The sequence below is a fragment of the Mastigoproctus giganteus genome, chromosome 9 (genome assembly GCF_048544385.1).
Source record: "Mastigoproctus giganteus isolate SK-2022 chromosome 9, ASM4854438v1, whole genome shotgun sequence".
Lineage (NCBI taxonomy): Eukaryota > Metazoa > Arthropoda > Arachnida > Uropygi > Thelyphonidae > Mastigoproctus > Mastigoproctus giganteus.
In genome coordinates, this window is record NC_143583.1 from 109,915,207 (window position 1) to 109,939,974 (window position 24,768).

Here is a 24,768-nt window from a genome sequence, read left to right on the forward strand (position 1 = left end):
ATAATGTGTGCTCTTTGTCTTATCACTAAACACATTAGCAATGCCTTGAACAACACAATGGCTCTAACACAACTGGATGAAAATTACTTTGTAGAAAGAATTCATGTAGGTGAGATTTCCCGTGTGCCATGGTCCTATCTGACTTGACATGTGCAATGGAACCAGTCCTCCAACTTAATTGTCCAACCTTGCATTTAAAAACAGATGACCTTGCTAGTTCATAAAGGAAGACTAAACTTGTGTGGCAACAGTCACTCATCTCTTATAATTTCTTGTAGGATTACAGATAGGTAACAATTGAAGTGGTAACTTAAAATAAAAAAAAATTAAAAAAAAACATGCATACCAGAATCACCATTATTATCCTTTCTTAAGATACTATCCTATACTGACAGCTTACTCAATTAAGTCACCTTCTATCCTTCCATGTGTTTCACTAACTAAAACAAGTGAATTATGAGCCCCAGCAGTTAACTGGAGGCTTGTAAGAAGGGTGGTTCATGATTTTCACTTAAGGTTGACAATGTCATCACTGTAAAATTCATCATATGTGAATATGCAATGGCTGCACACATATGGTAAATTTTATAATATTCTCATGCAGCTGAACAATTTCCTTTGACAATTTTTGAGGTCTTTTCTTAGGTGCTATATGTATATCATTGAAAAACAAGTTGATGTAATATTGAGCATTAACCATTACAAAAAGGTGTCTGAAAATTGACAAGGATCAACCCTTCTAAATCCCACTTCATATGACTTTTCCAGCTAAGGGCTATGTTTTTTTATTTATTACATTCACTTCTGTGACAGCTGTCAGCTGCCCATAAGCAAGTGGTTGGTTAACAACTTCTTCACAGCCTTTGGAAAAACTTGTTTTACCAGGGTCTCATCATCATACTGTGAACTTAATACTTAACCTGTGAAGAATTTCAGCCAGTTTCACTTCTCTTTACAAAAATTTGACAAAACAGCACTGTTATACACTCAGTCTATGACCCGAACTATGTGTTAAGGACCGAGCGCAGTGTTGCCATAAACTGTTAAAGACAAAGTTGTCGTAACACCAGTTTATCATGCAATAAAAGTTCTTCAGAGCACCACTAATTTCAAAACATAAAATTATGCTTTTGTTTACTCTCTGGTCCATTTCTCTCTCATTATCAACACACCTTTAAAACCTGTTACCATATGGTGTTTAAATTCTCAAAGTATTTAGACCTAAGACTAACAGCACATTAGGCTTAAATTATATAATAGCATTCAGCATTAAATTCATTTGTTTTCTTCAAATTTTACCTCAATTCTGGCAGTTCCTTTACTTAAATTCTTATTATCTAAATATCGTGCCGAAAGAGGAATATACTTATACTCATGGATCTAATCTGCTGATAGATAAGAGTCATCTAGCCAATCTATAAACGCGCACACACACAGAGAGAGAGAGAACAAACTACTGGACAAGTGACCACTCTCACAAGTTAAACAGATTAAATCCCTCACCCCAAATATGAAACTTTAAATCTGTTTGTAGAGATAATTATTATAATCAGTGATTTGGTCTGTAATATATACCTACTTTCATTTTTTTCTTTCATACTGATGATGTTAAACCAAACAAAGTGAATGTCAATATTGTCAATTCTAATTTATTGGATTTGTTCTTGACAACAAATCTTGATGTCCTGTGGAGTGATGTCCTGGATTGGAGGCTTAAGCCTCCAATCCAGGACATCACTCCACAGGACATCTGTACCGCCCTCAACCTATGCTTATCAAGCAGCATCTTCACTTTTGAGGATTCACTCTACCAGCAGGTACATGGCCCTGCTATGGGTGCCCCTGTCAGTTCCGTAGTAGCCAACATCGCCATGGAAGATCTGGAGGAGCAGATACACCAGAACCCACTTACACCTATTACAACATGGTGTAGATACGTTGATGATATTTTTACCGTAATACTACGTGGTTCTGAAACTGCACTGCTGGAATACCTCAACTCCCTATCTAATTTCATCAAGTTTACCATAGAATCAGAGGTGAACGGTACGCTCCCGTTCCTGGACGTCCTAGTGCATCGCGTAGGCCCACATCTAGAGACCTCAGTATACCGCAAACCTATGTGGTGCGGTATACACTAACTACAGATCCGGCCACGCACCAAGCCATCTCAATAGCACGGCCTGCACCTTATTCTCCAGGGCTTGGAGCCATTCCAGCACCGACACAATTAGGCGTAACGAGATCTCCCGTGTGAAGGTGGACCTAACCAAATGTGGTTATCCATCCCATGTACTAAGCAGATGCCTATTACAGGCAGAAGAACTCACATCCAACCCAAGACCACCGAACCAAGTCGGTATATCGTCCGCCTACATTCCCTATTATCCAGGCGTGTCAGGACGGATCTCGAAGGTCCTTAGAAGTTACATCAAATATGTGCAATTACCCTGCAGGAACCTACGTTCACTTGTCTCCAGCGTGAAGACCCCTGTCACACCTGTCTTACGCAGCAATGTGGTATATCGCATCACCTGTAGAGACTGTAACAGTTGCTACATAGGAGAAACATCAAGGCGTCTCCAAGATCGCCTCACGGAACACGACAGAGCAATCCGGCTTGCCAAAACTGACCAGTCTGCAGTCGTGGAACATTTTTGGGCCACCAACCACGATCTTGACCCCAAACGCGACTTTGAAATAGTAGACCACTCACGACACTTTCGCCACTGCCTATGGCTAGAGTCACTCAACATAGTAAACAATCCAAAGGCATTAAATCGCCAGAAAGGCATACGTCTACATCCCATCCTAGAGACAACCGTTTTAATGCTGGATGATCAGTGGTGTAGAAAGCAGGGCACGTCCGTGCAACAACAATGACGCATGATTAACATGCCTCACTCAGCTCGTTGTATTTTTGTATTTAATTTGTCAGTTGACAAAGAGACACGCGTCTCAAAAGCTACTGATTTTGTTAGTATATATTTGTATTAAACTGGATTATAACTAACTTGCGTGTATATTATAAACATTATGCACTGTATCTTACATTTCTATTAGATCTGCTGCAGTTGTTGATTTGGCAAATAATTTAAATTTATTTATGCTCTTAGCATTAGTAAATGTTAATGTATTAGTGCAAGTGCCTATATAATTGTTCCTTTTTAGAATTTAATTCTAAAATTTAAAGAGTGATAGTATATAGCTTACTGCATTATATTTAATTGATAAAAGCAAGACATATACAAACCTGATCTAAAAATATTAAATGGAGAAGCAATGCAATGAGTATTTTCTCAAGTATCATAAGAGATACGTACACTGCACATTGTGATAACCAAGCATGTACATATGGGGGTTTCCCTTTGAAGAGAGACAGAAAAAAAAAAAAATTAATATTAATTTTTAAAGTATTCACAAGAGAATATCTTAATAAAATTAGTCAAACTTTATATATATATTATATAAAACTAAAGAAACAATTTTTAATTATTATAATATAATGAGATTGGTTGTATGATAACAGAGAAAAATTATCCAAACTGAAAGTGCTGTAAAATTAAAACATTTTCAAAAGGACAAAAAAGAAAAAAATCCATGTAATATTCTAAATGAAACTTTTTTTTTTTTTTTTTTTTTTTTTAATGAGAATGCCAAACATTAAAGTTTTTGGCAAATCCATTTTGGCAAATCCATAATTATCTAGATGGTTCCTGACAATGGACTTAATTTTTAATTTGTAAATCAGAAATTAAAACTTTCTGAAAAATGCAGAAGAATGAACAAATAACAAAAGTAACAGGGATGTAAAGAACAAGAAATCAACTTAATGATTCTGAATGATCTGGATACACATGGAACACATGTGTTCCATGTGTATTATCATAGGAACCCATTCCTAGGAGGCTAGAATAATTATAAAATGCCAATTTGGATGAAAATTTTCTAGAAACATCCTTAAAAAAAAGGAAAGTAAATATATATATATAGCAAAACTTTTATTAATGGTTCCCAATGAGAATAATTTGTATCTATATCATTGCTACCATCAGTTCAAGAAGAAAATGATCCATTTTACAAACACTGCAACTCTAGTTTTGTCCTCTCAGACCCATAATATTTTGTGACTTTGGATTTAGAAGTTTTCTTGAATATGGGAATTTATCATGACCTGATAAATTTACAGAAATTCTACCAAAAATGAAGACAGGGAATACACATGTATAGCATACAAATCAGCATTTCCACATTCAACCAAAAAATAGTTCAAAAACAGACACACTTTGAATACTTAAAATGGTTAGCTTGTTTGTTATTTGGTTTTTAGGAGCATTAGCAACTAAGGCCATATTGCTCCAGGAATATGCGGTGGTCATTCCCTGACCTTTCCGCATCCTCCGTATTTGGTGGTGACGGGCTCGAACCCCAGTCTAATCAAGAAGCGTGTGCTACGCACTGCTGCTCCTTCCCACCTGGCTAGGGAGGCGCCAAAAAAATGGTTGGCAATATCAGTTTTTCTACAATATGATAGATTAATGTCATGTTGGCACAGACCACAAAATGCAACCATATTTTTTCTTACTTGGATATATATAGTGGTATGAAGGTAAGAGAATAAGAACAAATCCTTGGAAATAATACTTTCATTCATCACCTCCCATTGTTGTTTATACGTGAAGTAACTTACCTCTCTGCCAATGCAAAAGTAAGTATGCAATTTAACGAGAGATTTTTGTAGGGCATTAAATAATGATGAAACACTGAAAATTAACAATGGAAGGTTTCTTTATTTCAGAAACAGTGTCTGACACTAGATAATGGAGAAAACCATACTCACAGGAAAGAAATCAAGCTTCAAGCAAGCTACATATTTCCAGATATATTTTCAGAAGAAAATAATCAGAAATAACCATTCAAAAACAAATTACAAAACCTGTAAACACCACTGCTATCTAAGATAAACAAACTGAAGTGTAGTACATACTGAACATGACCAATTTTTTCTATGCTAAATACAAGAGGAACCAGAGCCACCAAACAATAGCTTTTGAAGTCCACATTAACAAATAAAATCTAATGCATGTGAATATTTGATGGTGGGAGGAGTGGAGAATAAATTTTCCAGAAAACAATAATGGACATGTGAATACTGAAAATTTTACAGCAAAACTGGAAAAGTTGATGGGTATACAATATCAGAATTAGAGATGGAATAATTACTAATTATTTTGAATAATTAAATTCAGAATAATTAGTAATTATTCTGAATTTAGTTGCTTACTAACCAGAATAACTTATGAAATCATTGTTACTTCAAAACAGAAAAAAAAAAAATCAAACTTTCTTTCTTTAATTTATGAACATAATACGAAACTTCACAAATAATTTCACTTCAGACAAAAAAAAAAAAAACACAGGCACCTACCATATTCTCCAAAGATTAAATTATCCCATCCTTTCTTCCTTGCAAGATGTTGTGTGAGACGAATTCCTAAAAATATGACAAACAGTCCCACAGTGGAATCAAGAAGAAAATTCATTATGTACCTGAAACAGTTATACTGAATTAATAAAATATAAAAATAAAAAGCATTAGAAAACTGTCTTATTTTATTTTAAAAATCTTATTTTAACCAACTGACAGTTTCAGTAAAATATATACAAGATATTACCAGATAGTGTCATTTGCGATGCTATTCATTGGGGATATCTTAAATTTTTAATATTATCAAAATTACCTTGGAAAGAAATGAGCCTTTCCAAATGAACAAGATAGTTTGAGCATGAAATATAACATGCAACCACAAATAGGTTAACTACTGCATTATTTAAATATTAACGTACAGGGTGCTCCAGAATTTGCACAACCCAAAATAATGAGCAAATTTCTCTCAATCTAGTAACCATACACAATTCTTATAGAGCCACAAGCATTAGAAAATGTGTTTCCAGTGGTTTCCACAAATTTGTATAGAATTCTCCTGCGATGTTGCAAGAACATCTGCAAAACCCCGGCATGGTTAGTGGGGGGGGGTATGCGAATAAAGTATTTGACTAGTCTTTTAGTTACCAGGAGGTGTGATCACCAGGAAGGCAGCTTTCATCTATGACACATGGAGCGAGATCAAAAGGGAAGGACTCTGGAGGAGCTTCCTATGCTCTTGCTGAGCAAGGGCATAGACAGTTAAGAGTTGGAGAGGGCTCTCTAACAGTTTTCTTGGTATTGTTAGACAGTTCACAGAGTCAGTAAAGTATATTAACAGAAGTAAAGTACGCTGGTGTGCAAAAACTTAAGGACCAACACTATTTCTAAAGTGTTACAACCACAAAATCTTTACTTAAGGTACCCTTTACTGATGAGAGTAGATTCAGTCTCAGCAGTGATTCTGGATGAAAGCTAATCTGGCGAGAGGTTGGCACACAGTATCATACACGAACATCACTGAAAGGGATCGATATGGCTGTCGAGGTGTTCTCGTCTGGGGAGGCACTATCTTGGATGGATGTACACAACCCCAGATAATGAAAGGCGGTACTGTAACTGGTGCACGCTACCGTACTGAGGTAATCCTTCCCCATGTGCATCTGTTCCAAGGTGCCATTGGCCCCGAGTTTGTGTTTATGGATGATAACGCCACACCCATCGCACTTCAGATGTTGATATGCTTGTGGAAAGTGAGGACATTGTTCATATGGATTAGCCTGCCTGTTCCACCTATCTAAATTCCATCGAACACATATGGGACGCTCTGGGAAGACGCCTAGTGGCATGTGCACACCCACCAGAAAATGTTTGCCAGCTGAAGATGCTGCTGACAGAGGAATGGACGATGTTACTGCAAGAACTTAACAACATTGTTCTAAGTATGGACAGGTGGTGCAAAGCCTGCATCGACATTAGGGGTGGCCATATCTCCTACTGAGGACTACCTCTTCCCTTTGTTCCATCTTTGGCAGTGATGCATCTGTATCATGGAAGCCAGTGCTATGTTGCCATTTTTCAATAAAGTCCCGCTGTACCGTTTTGTTTCCGTTGTGTCGATGTTGTTTCCTTCATTTCTGTACCTCGTGAGGTTCCTTTGGTATGGTTTTTCCATATCCAGGCCACTCCTATGAGAAGATACAGGTGAAAACCTGAATGGTCCTTAAATTTTGCACACCACTGTAGTATTTTTGGGGCACCCTAAAGATTGACCCACAAGAACAATAAATAATGTTTAAAGCATTATGATGTTAGATTTTACGATAGAATACTAATAAATCACCCAAAAAGTCACTGAAAAATATCATTATGAGAGGATAATTATACCAACTACCATCAATAAGAAAATCCTAACAATTCGGAAAAAAAAAAAAAAAAAAAATCTAAAGTTATTATATTCAGTCAAAAGAAATACAACATGAAACTGCCCACAGTTGCTCTATGGCAAATGTCACTGTTTCAGATGTCAAGGAAGAAAGTAGGTCACTTCCCCAAGAACTCAGTCAACAAGGTCAAAGTTCAGAGTGGCAAAAGAAAAAAGTTAGGGAACAGCATTGACTTGCTGTTCCCTAACTTTCAATGGTATTATTACCATTGAACTACACAGTCAATGGTAATAATACAGTAATTAAGATTAAAAATAACTTACTTTAGGAGTAACATATGGTGCAAAGAAGTGGTCAGGCAACAAAAACGGTGATCCAGCATCATGCACAGCATAACTATTTAACATAAAGTTCAAAGAAAACACTTAGTATCACAAATAAACAAGAGCACGAAAAGAATGTGACAATGTACTAGGCCACATAGCAGACACTGAAGTAGGATCCTAACAAGTCAGCTTTAACTGAGGAGACACTAGAACCATCAGGTTTTAACAGAGGTGGGAGTATAGATGGGAAAAAGTTGCAGCCAATAGCTTTGGCAAAAGATCAGAATACATGAGTACCAATGAACAAGAAGCAAGATTTCTACTCTCAACATGCTCAAAAGCTAGTTTGAATTGATTAACTGCTTTACAATTGTTGCAAGCTCTAATGTAGGCAGAAAATAAACCTAGAGATTTGGATGTAAACTAACTGCAATATGCAACATTCTTTTCTTAGCACACTTATTGGAAAACCAAGGTTTAGATAAAGAATGAGATTTTAAAGTGAGGTGTGGAATAAAGGATTTTATCTCTATAAGAATAATTTCACTGACATGATCTGAACAAATATTGACATCACAGGATTTAAAAGAGCAATCCAACCAAGGAAAAGAAGAACAGAAATCTTGCAATGATCCCATTTCACATTGTTGTAAGGCCAAACAACACAAGGTTGAGAATGGCAATGAGAAAAAAGGCTCCATTGGACATGAGACCATCAAAGTTGCAATCTGATGTGACTGAGGACCACTCACTTCTACAATGTACTTTGTGAGAACAGGATCAAGAATGTTGGGTGTGTGATTAGGATTGTCTAGTATTCTGGTAGGCAAACGAAACATCTTTGCAAGATCATTCTCAGCATCTCAACCAGCTGAGTCTGTGCAACTATAAAATTGAAACCAGTTAGAGTTGTGAACATTAAAATCACCAAGGAACATTACCTCATTGTTAGGAAAGTTGGATTGGAGAAAGTCAAATTTCAAAGAAAGGAAGTTTACAAGTGATTAGTGGAGTTGAGAGAACAATAGAGGCAGCAGATGAATTTGACAGAATGGGGTAGACTTTAAGCTAGAGAAGATCAAAAAGAGGAGATTACAAATTACTGTCTTTGACAGGGAATATCAGAGTAGACAATTTTGCAGCCCAAAAGTAAGTGTTTGCTTTTAGCTAGGAATTCCAGATTTTCACTTTTCAACCATTATTTATGAATTTTCAGAATGTTGAGGATTTTGGAATGTTTTCCAAAAATTATGGCAGAGTGAATGCACCCCTTCAAAAAGGAAATGTGTTAATAAAGCTCTTGCGAATAAAGTTAAATCCTTTTCTTGTCTCATTCTTCCATCCATCTATAATTAAGAAAAACTCTTTATATAATACTGTCACTAATATAAGGTTTTCCTTTTGATTTATGGTTTTGGGATTAAGATCAACATATCTAAGGATGGAAAGGGGTACAAAGTATGATTGTATAAATGGCAGTAACTAGGGATTCCCCCTATATGCCACTGGTGCATCTGTAAGGGCATGGCACTAAGGCCAGTAAGTGTGTATAAGTGTGTGTTCTGCTGAGTGCAGCCAGGGAACACCCGGTTTCCTGTTCCGACTCCCATCCCAAGCCACATGGAGGAAGCCAGGCACTACAACCCAAAAACTCTTACTGAGATGTCCAGACAAGCTAGAAACCTCAAGGTAAATAAGGAAAGGAAAAGTTTATAGAAGTAGGGGAACTAGTAGGGTTTGTTTGTTTGTTTGTTTTTAGGAGCATTAGCAACTAAGGCCATATTGCTCCGGGATATGCGGTGGTCATTCCCTGACCTTTCTGCATCCTCCGTATTTGGTGGTGACAGGCTTGAACCCCGGGCTAATCAAGAAGCGTGTGCTACGCACTGCTGCTCCTTCCCACCTGGCTACGGAGGCGCCTAACTAGTAGGGAAGGAAGGAGTATAGAAAGAAAGGGGATGAAAGAGATATCACCTGAAACAGAAAAGAAGGGTTTAAACAGAGAACAGAAACAAGTTAGAGAGGCACAATGATTTCCAATTTCCAAGAAGAGGGGGACAATGATTTCCAATGTTTTTATTTTGTCAAACGAAATAAGCATATATACTGGCTATCTTGTTTGAGCTTGGCAGCAAGGTTGACATGCAAGTCTTTTGGCAGTGACAATCCTACGGAGAGAAAATGATTTGAACCATTTATTTTAATGAACAACAATACTATGCTTTATTAAAGATGCAATCACTATGATTTCAATATTTTAGGGCAGCCTCTCAAAAGACATTATCATGTAGACAAACTCACTGAGCAGCTGAACAGTTACAAAAGAATTGCTTTAAATGATAGGGTGGCTAACTTACATGAGCATACGTACACACTGTACAAGCTATATGCAGCTATAAAATCAGAAACCTTCATTTGAAAGGGTACCACAGATCACAAAACAGACAATAAGAAATCATCCCAGGATCCATAATTTATGATGAGGATAAGTATGTGATCCAATGTTGCACTTAAATACTGTTTGAAGAACACAGCAAGAGCATGAATGGGTTGTAGAATCCATTACGTCTTCCCAATAGTTAACCAATAGTGAAGCTACTCTATTTTTCTAATGTTAACCTGACAACATGGCAAGGTTTGATGCTATTCAAGTCTTAATCAGGAACCTGCATAAATGCAGAATGATCAGTTCAACCTAGTAATATGAATTATCACTCACATTACAAGTAGACTTAGGCTTTATGCCAACTTTAATCATATGCAATGGCTTCCCAGGAACAAGCCAGAAGCACAAGTGTACACATTACTCAATGCTTTACTGGAAGCTCAGATCATGGGCCCAACATATTAGGTAATCTAATTAATGCTAAATTAGCCTTACTTGGAATCAGCAGTATCCAGAACATTTGATTCTGAGGAGCACTTCCTTGTTAATTTAAATACATAAACATACTGGCAGATAAAAAGCATATCCACACTACATGTGGATATGCTTTTTATTAAAGATGGGAACAAATACCAGATTTCAAGAGGCACAGCAGCCTCTTGCAACCAAGGATTACTTGACACCTTCACAACAAGGCAAGCAGTAAAACATTTGATGGAAATCACTCTTTGCCAATACAGTTTCAAGTAATATATGTGGCTGTCTACACCCTAACAGAATTTATTCTCATCCTACATGTAGAGAGGGGGAATAGAATTCTGTACTTGCTACATGTTGAGTCTGTTACATGTAGCAGACTCTTTCTCTCTCTCTATTGATGAGCTACATTCAGAGAGAGGACCTACTAGCTCTAATGTAATATAATAACCAACTGAATATAATTTAATGCTATTAATTGGATTTTATAGCCAAAGATTACACGTTTGCATTTAGCGTCAAAATCCAATTAACGCAATTGTTGCTGATACTAATTAAAAAAAATTAAGATTTTTGCCATACATTTTTCCAGCCAAATGCTACATTGGTAAATAGATAAATTAAGTGAATATTAATTAAGAATAAAATCAAAATAGAGGCTCTCACAACCACCAGACAATACTTTAACTATTAATTCCAGCTACCTGACATGTGGCCTCTTATTTCATTACTTCAATATATTTTTATTACTTCCAATAAATGTTGGAGGACAGTGTAGTTCAGAGGAGTTTGGGGTGGGGGGGTAGAGGCACAGTAATTTACGAGCACATGGATGATGCATAGGGAGCTGCATAACAGTGGATTTTATGGAAGAAATGCAGGACAATTCATAATTTAGTCCCTGGAATGTTGGAAAGCTGTGTTACAGAGTGATGACTCATGACACATGGTTTTCCATCCTGATGGCCATATCTGATTCTGGAAGATGCCCAGGGAACATTATTTACCTGAATTTGTTGGACCCAACTGTGAAGTTTGGTGGAGGTGCTATCACTGTCTGGAGGTTATTTCTGATGGTTTGGGCTTGGATGTCATTCCTGAAACAATGAAAGCCATTTGGTACATTAACATTCTGTACAATTCTGCTTTCCTACTGTGGCAGCAGCATGGGAGGACCCTTTTCTATTTCAGCATAACAATGAATGATTCCATAGTGCATAGCTTATAGCATGCACTATGGAATAGCATAGCTTATAGCATGCACTATTGGAACTCTGGGCAGGCCAGCTTCACTGGCCTGCCCAGAGTTCCAAACTTGCAAAAGTTCAATTTATTACTGAAAATAACCCCCAGGAATTTAAATGAGTTGATTGGAGAGGTTGAATCCCATTTAACTGCAGATTATGGTAGGGCAAGCATGAACAACCAAGCACACCTGTGTATATTTGTCTTTTACTGGAATAATAGCACACCCAAAACAGGAACAAAATGCTTGTCAGTGAATGTTTTAATGGACTAAATCAAGTATTGTTAAATGACTAAAGAACTGCAGCTTGTGTAAGATTACAGTGTAAAATGAAGTAGCTATATTCACAAAAGCACAGATGCAATTCATTACCTGACACGAGTTTCAATTTTTTTTTTTTTTAAATCTCTTACTGGTATGTAGTATATTTCTTTTCCTATTAAGAGAAATGAGAGAGTGAAGGTAGGTGTAATATAAAAACATTGAGATTTTAGTATTTAATTTAAAACGGGACAACAAATTATATCTATGCCCACTAGGTTTTAGCAGTAAGCAAGTTCATATTACTTATTCATTTACTCTATTCTTTAGAGTACAGTCATTCCTCGTATAACACTTGTTTACACTACACAAATTCAATCATACACGATTTATAAATAGGGGAACGATATCGTATATAATATGAACCAAATTCGCTTATGCACGATTTGCCTTTGTGTTTACAAGAAATGGCAGTTGAACACGGAATCACCCCAACCGAACGCAACACGATAGGAATGAAGAGAAGATTCTGAAAATGTATTTATGTTTTTTATATCAGTGAAGAGGAAACGCATTTCAACAATAATGTAAAAACCCACACAATTCCAGCTATCGGTATTATCACAAATGCAATTAGATCAAGTTTACTACCAGTTTATAACAGATTTCACTAGCAGGAACGCAACTGGAAATTGTTTTTATTGTTTTATGGTAACAACCCCCAGAAATGTACTTTAGTAAAATGTGAGCTAGTGAGGTGTTCATAGTGTCTCTGCCTTTACGGTATTGTTTATTCATTTGCTACACGCGTAGAGCTTTGTTTATGTGCCTCCTCATTTTGTAATTGAGCTTTATTCCCTAAAAATGAGTAAAATACTTAAAAGGTGTGAAAAAAAAGCATCCTGGCAAAGACACTACAGATTCAGAGAGAAAAAGAAAAGCAATATCGATAAACAGAGTTAGAGGTGGACTGGGTCAAAAATTTTTACCCAGGAAAATTTGTAGTGGCCTCATACTATGGTTTATGGCCAAAATCACACCGGCCTCCGGGGTTTCCCTGGTAAGGCTTATGGCCAGTCCGCCTCTGTCGATAGAGAAAAAATATGAAATTGTGAAACACTGAGCGAAATGAAAGACCGTGTGATATTGCACGTGCTACAGGCCTAATTTGAGCAGGAACACTCAAAGTGTAATTAAAATCCATTAGATTAAGACACAAAGAATTGGAAGAGATGGAATGGACTGTCATCTGTTTGGATAGAAAATCAAACAAAAAAACAAGTTTGCTTAAGATAGAAGCAAAAGCATTAGCAATATTTTATTACATAATAGTCGTAATAAAATACTTACGTATTTTATTACGATAATTTATTGTGTTTGGTAATGTTTTGGTTACAAATGTGTGTTCAATCTTGGGTGGTTGGGCACCTAACCCTATTTTTCCCATAGGGCCTGTTTATATTGCACGAGGGTTTCTAGGAACACAACTATCGTGCTATACGAGGACTGACTGTACAGCAATTTCCTTAAAATCCAGAAGCCTAGAATCCATTATAGATGTAAATAAGTTCAGTTGTTAGTGAATTTATTTACATCTATAGATAAATATGATGACTAAAAAGGTACAGCTAATGGTGACAGATGTAAATAAAAGTTCAATTTAATAAATATAAGCAAATGAGAATAAACTAAGTCAGAGGAAATGCTGTCAAGTACTGTGATGTCAATTTTAAATGCATGTCTGGTAAACGGTATCAGACAGAATATCAATAAATGTGCTTCAGAGAAAAATGCTTAAATTGAAGGATAAACAAAAAGTCAACTTCTTAAGCAAGATTTATAATAAGATCTGGAGAATTAAATCTATTGTTTTTACACATCAGTAAGTCTGTTTATGGAGGAGATTAACTGCAGATTTAATCATTAGCTGTAACCAGATTTGGCACATTCTTTGCTCTCAGCTGTTCTAAAAGGAATGTTAAACTAGCAACAATGTTAAACTAAACAACAATGTTAAACTAGCAACACCAGTTCACACAAGCGCTGTATGAATGATGACATAACTAATTTGCAAGAGCATTTCATGCTAAGTTACAAATTTGACTGAAAAATAGTATTTTTAAACTGCACTGATAATGCAATGGTCAATTTTCACAGCAGAAGAGATTTGCCTTTGTAGCAAATTCCCTTGGCATTGTGCCACTTTCAAACAGATGGCTTTTTTTTTTTCTTTTTTTACAATATTAGACTGCCATGAGACTGTTTTGAGTACCTCATTAGACAGCAGGCAATCTATAGTGACAACTCAGACAAAACAGCTGTAGCCATATTATAACTTTTAAAATTCAAATTTTGTGTACCGCATGGCAGCTCGATCAAACAAATGTTTTTTCTACAAAGTTTTCACTAGAGACCACCTGATGAGGGACTAATTAGCTCTGAAACAAACTGTCATATCAGTCTCAACTTACCATTTGCCAAGCCCATACCAAGGCAGCTCATTGCACGGGACGTTTGTTTTGCTATGAGACTTAATATCATTTCATTATCTATGTAGTTTTAATCATGCTGGCAGCAAAAACAACACAAAATAGATTAAAGGACAAGATAGTCCTGTATGCATCTTAAAAAGAGAAATGTCACCTGTTTTTTCATGGATTCTTAAAGAACAAATGCAATCGTTAATAAGAGTGCTGCATTTTAAAAGTTACTGTATGTGGATTATTAATTAATAAGCCATATATACAGTAACTTCTAACAGTTATGGTTAACTATAATCAATAAATAACACTTGTTGCCATTTTTTTGGCAACATGACCAATTTCAGTTATTCAATTGTGTTTCAATTATAAAAAATATGATGGCAGCCTCTAAATAGTGTACTTACCAAGTGCAAGGCTCTCCTTGTAAAAATTCAGCTAAGAATATATTGGCAAAATGAATAATTAAAGCTCCCAAGCCTTGTTTAGAGGTGTCAAAAAACCTAGAAAAATTCAAATGGTCCTTTCTTTAATAAATATTATTCAGTAGTGTTTTCACAAGTTTTCTAAAATACAAATTAAACAGTGTAATCAAATAATGATTTTCAAAATTATGTACTGTTATATCAACATTAGAGAAATCATTACAAACAGCAACAAAAAGCTAAAGAGATGCTAAATGCCACTTGCATACAAGTTAAAAAATCAAAGTACCAAATTAAAAAATAAATTCCAGAGTAGATTACTGCAATCTATAATCATCCAGGAAAGTGCATTATCCTGAATAAAAAATATGGCATAACTGCTACCTGAAACAAGCAGAGAAACTCCAAATTGCAGCAACCTAACAGACGAAATACAAACACCCACTTTTCTCGATTGTCTTCATTGCTCAACACAGGTGAGTCCACAGCTCTTTTTGCTGACCTTTTTTTAGCAGGCCATGGCAAAAAGTGGAATGCTCTAGGAATTTCCACAGGGCTGATGTCTTCTTGAAGTGGTCAATGTGGTGGCCCCCAAACAAGCTACCTTTTGTGGATTTTTTAGTATCTGTATTTTTCTCATTATGTTGGTGCAATGAGAAGGTGGGAGGGCTGACTGGCATGTTTCAGGCAGCTTGTTTGTTATTTGGTTTTTAGGAGCATTAGCAACTAAGGCCATATTGCTCTGGGGATATGCGGTGGTCATTCCCTGACCTTTCCACATCCTCTGTATTTGGTGGGTCACGGGCTTGAACCCCGGTCTAATCAAGAAGCGTGTGCTATGCACTGCTGCTCCTGCCCACCTGGCTACAGAGGCACCCCTGTTTCAGGCAGCAGTTGCAACATAGTATCCTGTGAAAAATATGTCCCCCTACTTCCTTGAGCAAGTACAAAACCCCACTTATCTATTCTGAAATTTTCTCCCCTCCATTTGGTACTTTGAATTTTATTTTTCTAAATTTTGCTTGTATGAAGGTAGCAGTTGGAACCACTGTTACTTATTGTAATTTGCAACAGTTCCTTTAACTTCATACAACAGTGTTTAATTTCTTTATATCATTACTTTTAAGTTTTGTAAACATGGAAAATCAAAATTAGCTAAAATTTACAACTAAATGAATCATTAATAAAAAAAAATTTACACACATTTCAAAATTAAAAATAAAATCTATGATTAACTAAGTTAATTTAGTTTTCAAACTTCTGTACGATAAAATATAAAGTATCACGAATACACAGTTTGGGTTCTTGATAGGGCCACCCCTTTCTAATAAGGTCAAAGGTGATTTTTCTTTGTGTGGTTGCTAAAGGTAACCACACAAAGAAAAATCATTGGAAAGAAACAGCCTTTCCTGCAAGGCAGTAACTATCTGCTTTAGATATTGTTTATTGTGCTAACTGAGAGTAAGCTATTCTTTCTCTACAGGTTCTTCACTGCTTTCTTCAAAATTCTTAACATGTGTGTCAAAGAATATGATGTGATGAAGTTAAAACTTCCAGCACAGAATGGTAATAGGGTTTTCACATAAGCAGTCAGCCTGTATGCAACACATTTTAACATAACTAAAGATCCGAGTCATTGATTGCTGATGGATCACCAAATGGAAGAGGATTAGTGCTGAAATCTCCATGAAATGACCCAGAAAACCACCAAAACTGATGGAATATGACAGGAGAGCCCTGCAAATAATTATGACTGCTCAGAACACAGGCCAGTGAGGCAAATGGGACACATCAGCATTAATACAGTGCACAAGACGTTGCATAACATGGGCTACGACACTCAATCTTCCCAACTAACACCAAATGCCATCTAACTTGGGGCAAGGTCAGCCATTCTTTAACTGTGGAGCAATGGAAAGCTGTGCTTCAGAGTGACAAGTCACAGTACAATACTAACACTTTGCATATGGGAGACTTGAAATGGCAAAACTAATGTTTAATCTCCAGAGCAAAGTTTCTGGTATCCCTTCCCCCCGCCATCTCCTTCAACCTATGCATGATAAGTACTATAGGTTTTGATTCATTTCATGTTTGTGGTTTTCATAAAAAAAAAAAAAGTCTGATGGTTGTGCCCAGAGAAAGCAACCTGCCGGACTGTATCATCCTGACAATGAAGTTTGGTGGAACCAGCATTATAGTCTGGGGCTGTTTTTCATGGTTTGGCCAGCCCCATTGGTTTTGGACATGAATACTGTGATCTATCTAGATCATCCTGGAGAATAATGCATTACCTAGGTTGTGGCAGCACATTTGGGGAAGGTGCTGCCACAACCATAAATATGAACGAAAAATATACTTCCATTGCTCCAGGTCAATGCAACAATGCAACGCATTGACATGGTGCAATGGAATTTCATCTTTTCATATGAAAAGACTTGGTGGAATTCGTCGGGAGCTATACATGTTGTGAATACATTTTAGGAGTTACTTTTCAAATATGTGAAATTAAATATTTGAAATTGCCAACTTCTTGAAATTGTACTTCCATATTGAGGCACTGTTTAGAGAGAAACCAATTTGCAGTTCAGTGCTAAACAGGCAACAAGGAACAGCTATTATATGGTGATGCTTCAACTTATGAGATTGACTCCAGAAAAATCCCCAGAAGCATTTGAGCTAATACATCAATTGAGCTAATACAGCATTTGAGCTAATAAATGTCTTCTGAGGCTAAATTATGATAAGATCATTTTTTTTCTCATTTTCCATAATGTAGGTTTTGTCATTTTTCCCAAAACAAATCAGTTTCAAAGTTAAATACCTGGTGGGATGCATGCCTGTTTTACTCCATTAAATCACCAAAACCTGCCACAAATACTTGACTACTTAACTCTTAAGTAGCCTCCCTCGTGTTGCTTCCTTTGAATCCACGAAGAAAGGCCCCCCCATAGCCAAGTGGTCATTCACAAAGGTGCATAAGTACATGTGCTTTTAGAAAACGAAGTTTAAACTCGTGACTACTAAAATACGGTGCTGTTTCTTGTATTCTCTCTATCTTGCCAACTCCTCTGACCATGTAGTCATCCCAGAGTATAAACAGGAAATTTATTTATTAATTCTGACTCCATTTTATTTACAATATCAGCATGTTTATGAATTATTTGTCTCTTCAGAACTAACTTTTTGAGAACGAGTGTAGCCTGTGCGGACGTAGCTTATTGCCGCTCCTGGAACAGAGAAGTTTTTTCTGATTTATTTTCTGTTTAATTAGCTTAAATTGGCATATTAACTTATTTTCTACAGTAGCTTTATATTCCTAGTTACGATACTTAGTTTATTTAACTTAGATAGATTTTGTAGGTATTACTTAGTATCGGTAAGGGTATCAAATCCATGTGTTACAAGTTGAAGCTCCATTGAACGAGGTTTTTTTTTTTTTAACCATATTTAGCCGATTTATTAACCAATTGTTATATCAAATTATTTCTGTAAGTAGCTAGTCAGGATCCTTAGTTTATTCTGAATTGAGACAGCAAGATTTGGAAGTTAATCGATACTTAAGTGTCCGTAGATTTACCGTTCGTACATTGCCGCCATACAAAATATCTTGAACTAGATAGTATAAGCTTAGTATAGTATAGTACATAATATAATATTGTCAATTAATCAGTAAATCTAATCTTGCTGAACTTCATTGTCAATTAAATTGTACTTTTAACTATATACATATAACGACTCAGGTTACGCAACATAAATAATTAGCAAAAATAAATAATTAATACTTAACTTGATACGGAAGTTATATAAAGGGATTTCATAGATAACACTCGATACTGAAACATAAATATAGCATTATAACTGTGTTAGGATACAAGTTTAGGGTTTTAATTTTGTACTGAAATTGAAATTTTATTGAAATTAAATAGAAATCATGACTCAGACCAGAGCAGCAAAGCAAAAGGCTCAAGCTAATGGGAGTGCTGTGGCTCAGGGGAGAACTCAGGGAGACAGTTGCCCTCTGAATCACAGCCTTTAAAAATGCACTATTTGCTTGATGTTTGTGGAGCAGTCAGGTACGGGACATGATACTGCCATGGGGGATGCCTTTGTATGTGCGCGATGCAAGGAAATCAGGCGACAACTCAGCGTTCTTATGGGCCTATATGAGAGCTTGAAGGACATGGTGGATGCCCTCGAAGGATTAAAAGTGAGGGGCCCATCAAGCTCTCAGCTGCCCACACCAACGCCACAGCTTGCGCTTGGGCATCACACAACACAGCGGCAACCCCCAAGGCAGAATGGTCCCAAAGGAACTAGTAGTTGTTGGTGACTCTATTGTCAGGGAAACATGCTTTGTAAAAAGGATAGGTGGAACAGGACCAGGGTATGTCTCCCAGGAGACAAGGTTCATAACATTGTAGAGCGGATATCATCTTTAAGGGCACAAAAGGTGATATAGTTGTACACATTGGCACTAATAATATTAAGAGTAGGAGACCGGCGGAATTACTTAACAAGTACAGGTCATTGTTGAAAAAAAAAAAGCCGTGAATTAGGGTTGAATTTGAAAGTGTCTGCAATTCTGCCCAGACACAATAGGAGGGAGTATATGATGAGCCCTGTCAATCAATTCGGCCATGGAAAGATTGTGCAAGGCTCAATGGGTAGACTTTTTTTCAGCCTGATCTGTACTTGTTAACAGGAGAGACTGCTTTCACAGGGATGGGATACACTTAAATAGAAAGGGGGCAAGAATGTTTGCTGATGCTATCGAGGCAGTGTTAGGTGGGTTGGAAAACTGCTAGATTGGGAGGATACAAGGACTAATAGATTAACAGTAGCCACTGGCAGAGGTGAAAGTGATTCTTGCATTGCTTCTATTGGAATGAGCAGCAGCTTGGAAAATAAGATGCAGGATATTTCAGAGACTGCTGGGAGTCATTGGGGTACAAGTAAACACATGGGTTGTGTTAGGGTAGCTAAGAAAAAGAACAGGTGCATGTATACTTGCGTATACACCAATGCTAGGAATTTGGTAAATAAATTTGATGAATTTGAGGTATTGCTCATAGCATCAAAGGCAGATATTGTTGGGATATCAGAGACGTGGTGTCACACAGATATAAGTAATGCAGAACTGGAATTTGGGGAGTACAACATATACAGAAAGGATAGACAGGATAGGAAGGGAGGAGGGGTTATGCTATTAGTTAAGAAATACATAAAATCCAAGGAAGTGAAGCCAGTCAACATCGCTGGACAGTGCAGTGTCGAGTCAGTTTGGTGTGACATAAGCATTGGGAGATCAAAATTGAGAGTAGGAGTGTGCTATAGGCCTAATGACTCTGATGAGTATAATAAGAAACTGTACAGGGAAAAATCAGAGAGTCTTATAATGGGGGATTTTAATTTCCCAGATATTGACTGGAATTTGGGAGTTGGTCACTCACACTAGCAAGGCTTTTGTGGATTTATTCGATGATTGTTTTCTAAATCAGCATGTTCAGGAAGCAACTAGAAGGAGCAATACTCTTGATTTGATTATCAATAGTGATTCTTCATGCATTAAGAATCTGAAGATACACTAGGTGGCAGTGATCACAGTGTGCTGAAGTGGGATTTACTCAAAGAGGTAACTACCATTAAGGGTAAAGGGAAGGGTTTTTGCTTTCGTAAAGGCGACTACGATGGTCTGAGACAATATTTAAATTCTATATAGTGGGACCAACTGCAATTCAAAATGGGAAGTATTCAAAGAAATTATCTTCGAAGCTACTAGGCTTTACATACCAACTAAGAAATATTGTTCAAGGTTCAGGCCTAAATGGAGGTCAGATGAACTAATGAGACTTATGGCAGAGAAGAAAAATGCATGGGATACATATAAATTAACATGCGACACAGAAGCCTATGATAGATATAAGTTGATCTGTAACCAAGTTACAAAGGAGGTTAGGCAGGCGAATTCAGATTAGGAGAAATTGTAATGTGCAAGGGATGCAAAGAAAAACAGAAAGGAGTTCTTTACTTATGTAAACTCTAGAAGGAAGGGGATGAATCGATTGGTCCACTTGATATCGATGGTTCAACTGTTCATGATCCTGCTCAGGTAGCTAACAAACTAAATGAATATTTTGCATTGACATTCACACATGAAGAGTTATTCAGGAAGGGGAATGCCATAGATGGAGTAAACACTGGCAGTGAGCTAGATGATCTTGTAATAATTGAGAGTAAAGTGGAGGAGAAATTGAAGATAAATACAAGAAAGGCACCTTTGGGTGGATGGGATCTATCCAGTTATATTAAAGGAGGCAGCAAAGGAAGTAAGCAAACCCTTAGACATAATTATGAGAACTTCCTTGGACTCAGGGGAGGTACCCACAGATTGGAGATGTGCAAATGTAACCCCAATTCACAAAGGAGGATCAAAGGATGACAAGTAATTATAGACCTGTGAGTTTAACTTCTGTTCCAGGAAAATTAATGGAAGCACTGGTTAAAGAAGCACTGCAGGATCATCTTGACAAGAATTCAGTTATAGCTCAGACACAGCATGGTTTTGTTAAGGGAAGGTCTTGCCAGACCAATTTGATTCGATACTATGATGTAGTCACAAAAGAATTGGATGCAGGGAATAACTTTGATATTATATATTAGGATCTTAGAAAGGCTTTTGATACTGTTGCACAAATCAATTACCCTGAATTCTGAATTACCCTGAGAGAGTGAGAAGTAGAAGGGAATCGCCAAGAAAGAGAAGAATGATGATATCCAGCTCAGGACCCCGGGTGTGCCAAGCCTATACTCACCAGATGTGAGCTCCTGGGGTTATTGTAAAGACAACGCCTTTCCTTTCAAGATTTTGCTTCTATTAGATAATGCTCCTAGACATCCTACACATCTAGATGATTTCAATTAGAACGTGAGAGTCATATTTCTACCGCCAAACACGACTTCACTCATCCAACTTATGGATCAGGGTGTTATTTTAAATTTAAAAGTATACTATTTACGCACATTATTTGCCGAGGCATTGTCTGCAGTAGACAATGAGAAAAATTTTACGTTAAGACTTGGAAATCTTAGAATATTTACCATGCCATCTTAAACATAAGGCATGGGAAGAAATTACTAAAAGTTGTTTAGATGGCGCATGGAAGAAAATATGCCCACCGCACGTAAAAGGTTTTGAAGGATTTGAAAAAGATGAATCATATGAAGGAGGTTACCGTTACAATCTTATGCAACCTTTAAGATAAGATTGTAAAGGTTGCAGAGCTACTTCAGTTGGAGGTTGATGCCAAAGACAAGGAGTTAATAGAGGAAGAGAAGGAATTATCTAATGAAGAACTTATTGACTTGCAGGCAGTGATAGCAAAAGAAGAAAATGCTGACAAAGCTCAAAATGAACCAAATGAGGAGTCAAGACACTTCATCACTAGAGATGACAATGGCATTTCATGAAATTGCAACGTTTGAGAAGATGGATCCTGACAGCAAACGATTCTTAAAAGTTAACAGAGGGATGAATGATGTGCTTGCTTGCTACAAAGAAATTGACAACGAAAAGGAAAAATCCACCGTCCAGTCATTCATTAATATGTCTTTCATAAGGTTGAGTGGCCGACTCCTTCTGGGTTGGCCGTTCAACCTTACGAAATATTCTCAACCGCAGCGGTATACTTATCAGCTGAAGACGTGGATTCTGGCAACTATGCTCGAGAAGCAAAACTTACTGACGTTATGCCTGTCTCCTCTTTTTTTGTAATTTTATAATTTTGAAATTACTTTAAATTGAATGCTTTTGTAATTTTTCTTGCATGAGATAAAAAATTTAATAAATACAATAAATAATTCTATTTACATGTTTGTCAACCATTTCTTTTTTGATTCAATCAATTCAGCAAGTACAGTTGTGAGGGCTGCACAAGCATGGGGGAAATTCGGACTTGCGTAAAATCCTACTTACGTAGCGTTATTAACACTACATAAGCATTATGTAAGTCGGGGAGTTGCTGTATATTTATATTTTTCAAGGCCATCTCTTATTTGAACTTATATCTAATAACAGATAGATTTAATAGATGGCAACACAAAAATATCTTTGGAAATGGAGGAGTTTGCATCTGTTAGCCATCATTTTTCAATTTCTGCTTAATATAAAGACACATTAAATAACATTATTATATAAAAAAATGTAACCAGTTTCAGTATTTTTTTTAAAGTTCTGTTCAAATTTTTAACAATAACATTAACAAATTTTTCAAAATTATGCTGGATAATAAAATCAAAATAAGAACAAATCAGTATTTAAAAATATTTATATAAGGTTTTCATCCTTAACAATTTTCAAATTCAATCACAAAACTCAGTGTATTTAATCCACTGCTCTCAGAAAACTCATAACAGAGCTGGCACACACGACTATGTTGCTGACAAGGTCACATGTGTACCATAAGTTGTTTGCTTGCAGTGACGTTATTAGTTGTATCGTTCAAGGCATCGTCATTATATTAAATGATGGAACAAAAAGGAAACATTAAATTCTGTTCCAAATTTGGGAATAGTGTGACAAACCTGAATTGGTAAAACAAGTGTATGGTAATGATTCTCTATTTGACTCATGTTTCTCAGATTTGCAAGATTTTGGGATGGACATGAACTAGAAAATGAGCACTGTGGACATCCAATAATGCTTTTAACATCAGAAATGGTTGGAAAAATTCACACATTATCTTTGATTGTTGAATGATGGAAACAACTTCACACCAACAAAGGAAAACAATTGTACAATTCTGACAGCATATCTGTGCCAGGAACTGTTTTACTGATGGGGAAAAAAAAAAAAAAAAAAAAAAAAAAAAAACCATGCTCAACTAAAGCATCAGAAGAGTACATTCAAGTTTTGATGATCATGACTCTTTGTTTGATTTGATTATAAAAGGTAAGGTCATGATGTTTTAAATATAATCCACAAAGAGATGAAGCATGGAATGATGATCAGTATGCCCTCCCAGACACAAAGAATAACAACCAAAGTGATGTTAATCCTTTTTTTCAATAGCAAGGGAATCAATCGCAAGAAATTTGTTATAAATCTGTCACTTATTCAAGCAGAGAAAAGGAACTATTTGAAAAATTAAAAATTTTCCTTCAATACATATCAAATAAACCTTACTGAAGGCATCACACTCTATTGACCCACATCATACAAAGGAATGACTGTTCATTTTTAAAGAGCTCATATTTATTTAATTAAATTTGCATTTTTCACTGTCTATTGTTAAGATATTTACTATATAAAACTTTATAACCATTTTTAGAATTTTAAATTACTCAGACCTCAAGTTTAACGAACTCCTTTATAGCTAATTTTTCTGTTTAGCAAATTTTTTTTGAATTCCCCTTGGTAATGACATTTAAAAATAGTCTGTTGAATAAAGAAAATTTTCATATAACGAACAGATTCGTGCTTAGCCACACAATTAGTGATGTGGCTAAGCACGAATTAAGAGAGCTAAAGGGATTACATTCTACAACTTAGTGGTACTCATGAAAGTATATGACCACTTGTCCCACATACCGAGAAGTTGTGCTGGTGAACAGATCAAGGGGTATTCCCAAATTCTCTAACAGGCTGCTACTGTAAGAGCCCTGTTAGAGAATTAGGAGAGAGAGAAAGCATCCACTGAAAAGCAGTCATAGGTTTTACTAGAGGAGCTGTACATCTTTAATGACATCACAATTACTTCAGTACTACGAGGTGGAATTTGAAAATTTTTCCATACTGCAAACAAGTGATGAACACTTTCTTGAACAATACTTGGAAGACTTCATACATAAAATGAAAAAA

General features: G+C 36.3%; 1 protein-coding gene across 2 annotated transcripts in view; it reads right to left on the reverse strand.

The window, feature by feature from the left end:
* Positions 1-24,768, reverse strand: part of LOC150080634 (store-operated calcium entry regulator STIMATE-like) — an 86,220-nt gene that overhangs the window by 7,695 nt on the left and 53,757 nt on the right. For both annotated transcript variants that reach the window (XM_090380598.1, XM_090380597.1), the window contains 3 exons: positions 14,895-14,990; positions 5,429-5,550; positions 3,254-3,366 (listed from right to left, as the gene is read on the reverse strand). In XM_090380598.1, the coding sequence (XP_090236724.1) occupies positions 3,254-3,366; positions 5,429-5,550; positions 14,895-14,990 (331 nt within the window). The remainder of the gene's footprint in view (positions 1-3,253; positions 3,367-5,428; positions 5,551-14,894; positions 14,991-24,768) is intronic.